This window comes from Spodoptera frugiperda, chromosome 27 (genome assembly GCF_023101765.2).
Source record: "Spodoptera frugiperda isolate SF20-4 chromosome 27, AGI-APGP_CSIRO_Sfru_2.0, whole genome shotgun sequence".
NCBI lineage: Eukaryota > Metazoa > Arthropoda > Insecta > Lepidoptera > Noctuidae > Spodoptera > Spodoptera frugiperda.
This window is the reverse complement of record NC_064238.1, coordinates 7040271-7043625: the sequence shown is the minus strand read 5'-3', so window position 1 is coordinate 7043625 and position 3355 is coordinate 7040271. Positions and strand designations below refer to the sequence as shown.

General features: G+C 34.4%; 1 protein-coding gene across 1 annotated transcript; it reads right to left on the bottom strand.

Annotated features, from left to right (window-relative positions):
• Positions 1-496: 496 nt before the first annotated feature.
• On the bottom strand, positions 497-3068 carry LOC118263568 (uncharacterized). Its single transcript, XM_035575635.2, has 4 exons — positions 2613-3068; positions 2371-2535; positions 1722-1982; positions 497-546 (listed from the first exon to the last, which is right to left on the bottom strand). Exons 1-4 carry the CDS (start codon positions 2718-2720, stop codon positions 511-513), a joined length of 570 nt encoding a protein of 189 aa, XP_035431528.2. The 5' UTR covers positions 2721-3068; the 3' UTR covers positions 497-510.
• Positions 3069-3355: the final 287 nt, after the last annotated feature.

Genomic DNA, 3355 nt, shown 5'->3' with positions numbered 1-3355 from the left:
GCAGTCGTATATAGAAGAAAAAAAAACTTTTATTTACGAAAACATACGGAACTCTTCTCACTTTAAGATACCCATTTATACATGTCTACAGGCAATGATATCAACAGAAACGCGTCGAGTCGAAATCCCCGAACAGTCTTACGTTAAAATTGAAGCGCTGTTGAATTTTAATAGTTATCATCCGTAACGTCGGTCCCGGGAGCTGCGTTGGACACGGTGTCTTTGCTAAAATCCGGCATACGCCGCTGATAGATGACATTTAGTGCAGACACAGTTGTTCCCCAGAGTACCTTTAGCTTCACGCCGTTGAACAAGTGCCAATGAGGACCAATCTCCAGGCAAATTTGCAAAAATAAGCTGAAATGGACTAGAAATGAGCTTCCGACCCTTTTTTTATTTTGATTATAATTATATTCTTTATTTTATAACAATTTTATATAAATTATCACACATTCTTACTTAGTTATGTCAAGTTTAAAAAATAATAACGATATTATTATTTGTTTTGTGCTATAACGTTATGACTTCTGGTATTTCGTCATCGTCCTGAAAAAGTATAAATAATTGTTTATTATAATAATTCATTCATTTCGCAATAGTATTCTTTCACACCTATTCATGTGGTATAATTTAAAAATGCCTTAAATGAAAAACACAATCAGAAAAAAAACTTTACTCCACAGACTTTTGAGAGATCTCTTTTGATTTTGAGAGATTGATAAACGGTACGTTTTTTTTCTGATTGGATCTTTCATTTAATTACTACATATCCTAATTACTCTACCCGGTGTGGTGAATTAGATCCCATATCTCTTGGTCATCTCATACTTGTACAAAGAGAGCGGACTTCAGTTATAGGTATGTCTAAAAAAACTCTATTCTTGAAAAAGAAGTCCAAAGTAAAGAACTAGCACAGAATGTAAGCCAGTCGTAAGTTTCTTTCATTTCTAAAGTTTTAAGAAGGCGATCCTAGTTGTAAAATACTGTTTCTTTATTCTTAGAAACTTACAGTGACAATTTACAGAAAAACTAGAATGATCTAATGAAACTAGAATTATGTCTACACTAAAGTTTTAATTATAATTATCTCCAGATTTTGTTCACATACGAACAATAGACATACCATGGCAAGTTACTAAATCAACAAGAAACTTAAGGAACAAACAATCAACTAACTTTTAATAGATTTCAATTCCGAAACTTGCAAGAATTTTGAGAATTTCACGATTTAGGGACTTATTGGAAACTGGTACACAATCCAAGAACCCAGCGATTAAAATTAAACTTACATCCTAGTTACTTATAGTGGTAGAATAATACATGGTTAGGTACAATCTGTACAACTATCTGGTAAGAAGGTACGAAAATAAAGAATTTTCTTTTAACACGAATGATGATGGGTATGAAAAAATATTAGACACATTTTTTTTTAATTTTGTCATATAATATAACAATACTTAGATAAAACGAATCAAAGTTTGGGAGTGGGAGCAAATACGTCATTTCCACGTATGAAATGTACCTAGAAGTGACGCCACGCGATATTTCAAATCGATATATCTTCGAATGTATTGATTACCGTAAGAAAAAAAATACGTGTATAATATACAAGACGGACATTAAAATACAAATTAATCATCTACCCAATTCTGTACTGACTCCATCTTTATTTTACCTGCATACCAAGTAACCGTGCAGACTGTACTATTAGTGGTCCTTACCATTTCTTTTGGAGCCTGCATCCTTCTAGCCATACCATAAGTCGCCTGATTTTGAGGTTGGTTGTTTATCACCGCATTCCTATCGACTTGATTGTATACTCTATTCGCAAACCGCACAGAGTTTGTATATCTTTTCAACATTGTAATACTTTCAGTAGTGGTTGGGATTATATGTGTCAGTTTATATTTGTCTTCGTAATAAGACACAAGTTTTAGCATGAGCACATCTCCAAGAACTTGCTTTTGCGCGCTGAGAGCATTCTGTAACAAAAAATATGGCACTTGAAAAAACAACCCTCGGGTTTTTATTGACGATTCTTTTTACACTGGTCTTAATTTTCTGTTACACAAACAAAACACCCACGTTTTGTTTTTCTATACTATTCACAAATCGGTCATGATATTTCAACGCTTAATGAAAAATGTTAGCTGCAAAACTACAAATGTAGTGAGCAGACATAGCAATTAATAAGTACCTATGTAATATCAATACATACATAATAAACAGTTTGTTGGCTCACCAGGTAAGAAACGACCTCAATCATAACGATACACTTTCCATTTATATTAAGAACAAATTATAGATAATTGAGTATTTAAAAATGGTCGATCAAACTCCGAAGACAAATAAAGACAATGTAATACTAACTTGACTTCTCCTGTAACTCTTGACTGGAACTGTAGTGTGATGAACGTGTTCAATATGTTTGGTAGCATCTGAAGAATGTTTAGGTCTATAGATTAACGTTCCCAAATCTTTTAGGAAACTGTCGAATTCACCGTCGAACTTCTCTGCATTCTCACTGACTGGGCTCTGTATCAACGAATTTTATTTTATATTCACCTTTAAAAATAATTAGGTATTATTTATAAATGAACTCGCACTAGTACCTGTGTTGAGTGTACAACAATATTAGACTTTAATATGCAAACGATAACAACGCTTATCAACTGTCGACGCAACGTCCTGTTCATGAAAACTATCGAACTGAACAACATGTAGCTCACTCCATAATCGTACAATGTTGATAAGGTGCTATTTGCCACTGCGTCTTTACGATTCACGTCAATATTTTTCAAATGTTTATTGTTCCGGACGTTGGCGTTGTTTTATTGTAAGATGGAATGCCATCAATAGGTAGGAGCATGTGTATCGTGCGACTACATGCAAGCGAAGTTAAGGCAGAATCTGAGCGTAGGTTTAATGGTTTCGCCTTGATCCTGAACGAGTCGGGAGCTCGCAGTTACACAGCTAGATTTATTAGTTCAATTACCCAGGCCCTGTTCGGAGCCGCTTCGCTTGCTTGAGCGCAGACGCCAACAACTAAATTTTGCTCAGGTTGCAACACATTCTGTGTTCACCTTTTTTGTCTCTTTGCAGCGATTTTAATGTACAAACCTAAATTAGGAACGCTTTGTTGTTGCTGAATAGACTTGGCTTTTTTACAAGAATTTAGCTATTGTTGCCAATCTTTTTGGTGATCGTCTGTTGTTTTGATACTGTCGTGTGTTTTTTAAACATCGACTTGTATGTAGTTCAAGTTAACTGTAATGTGTATGGATAAGGGAAATGACTTTGTAACGGCACTATAGTTTAGAGAACAATGTTGATAAATCGTGTGAATGAAAACTAT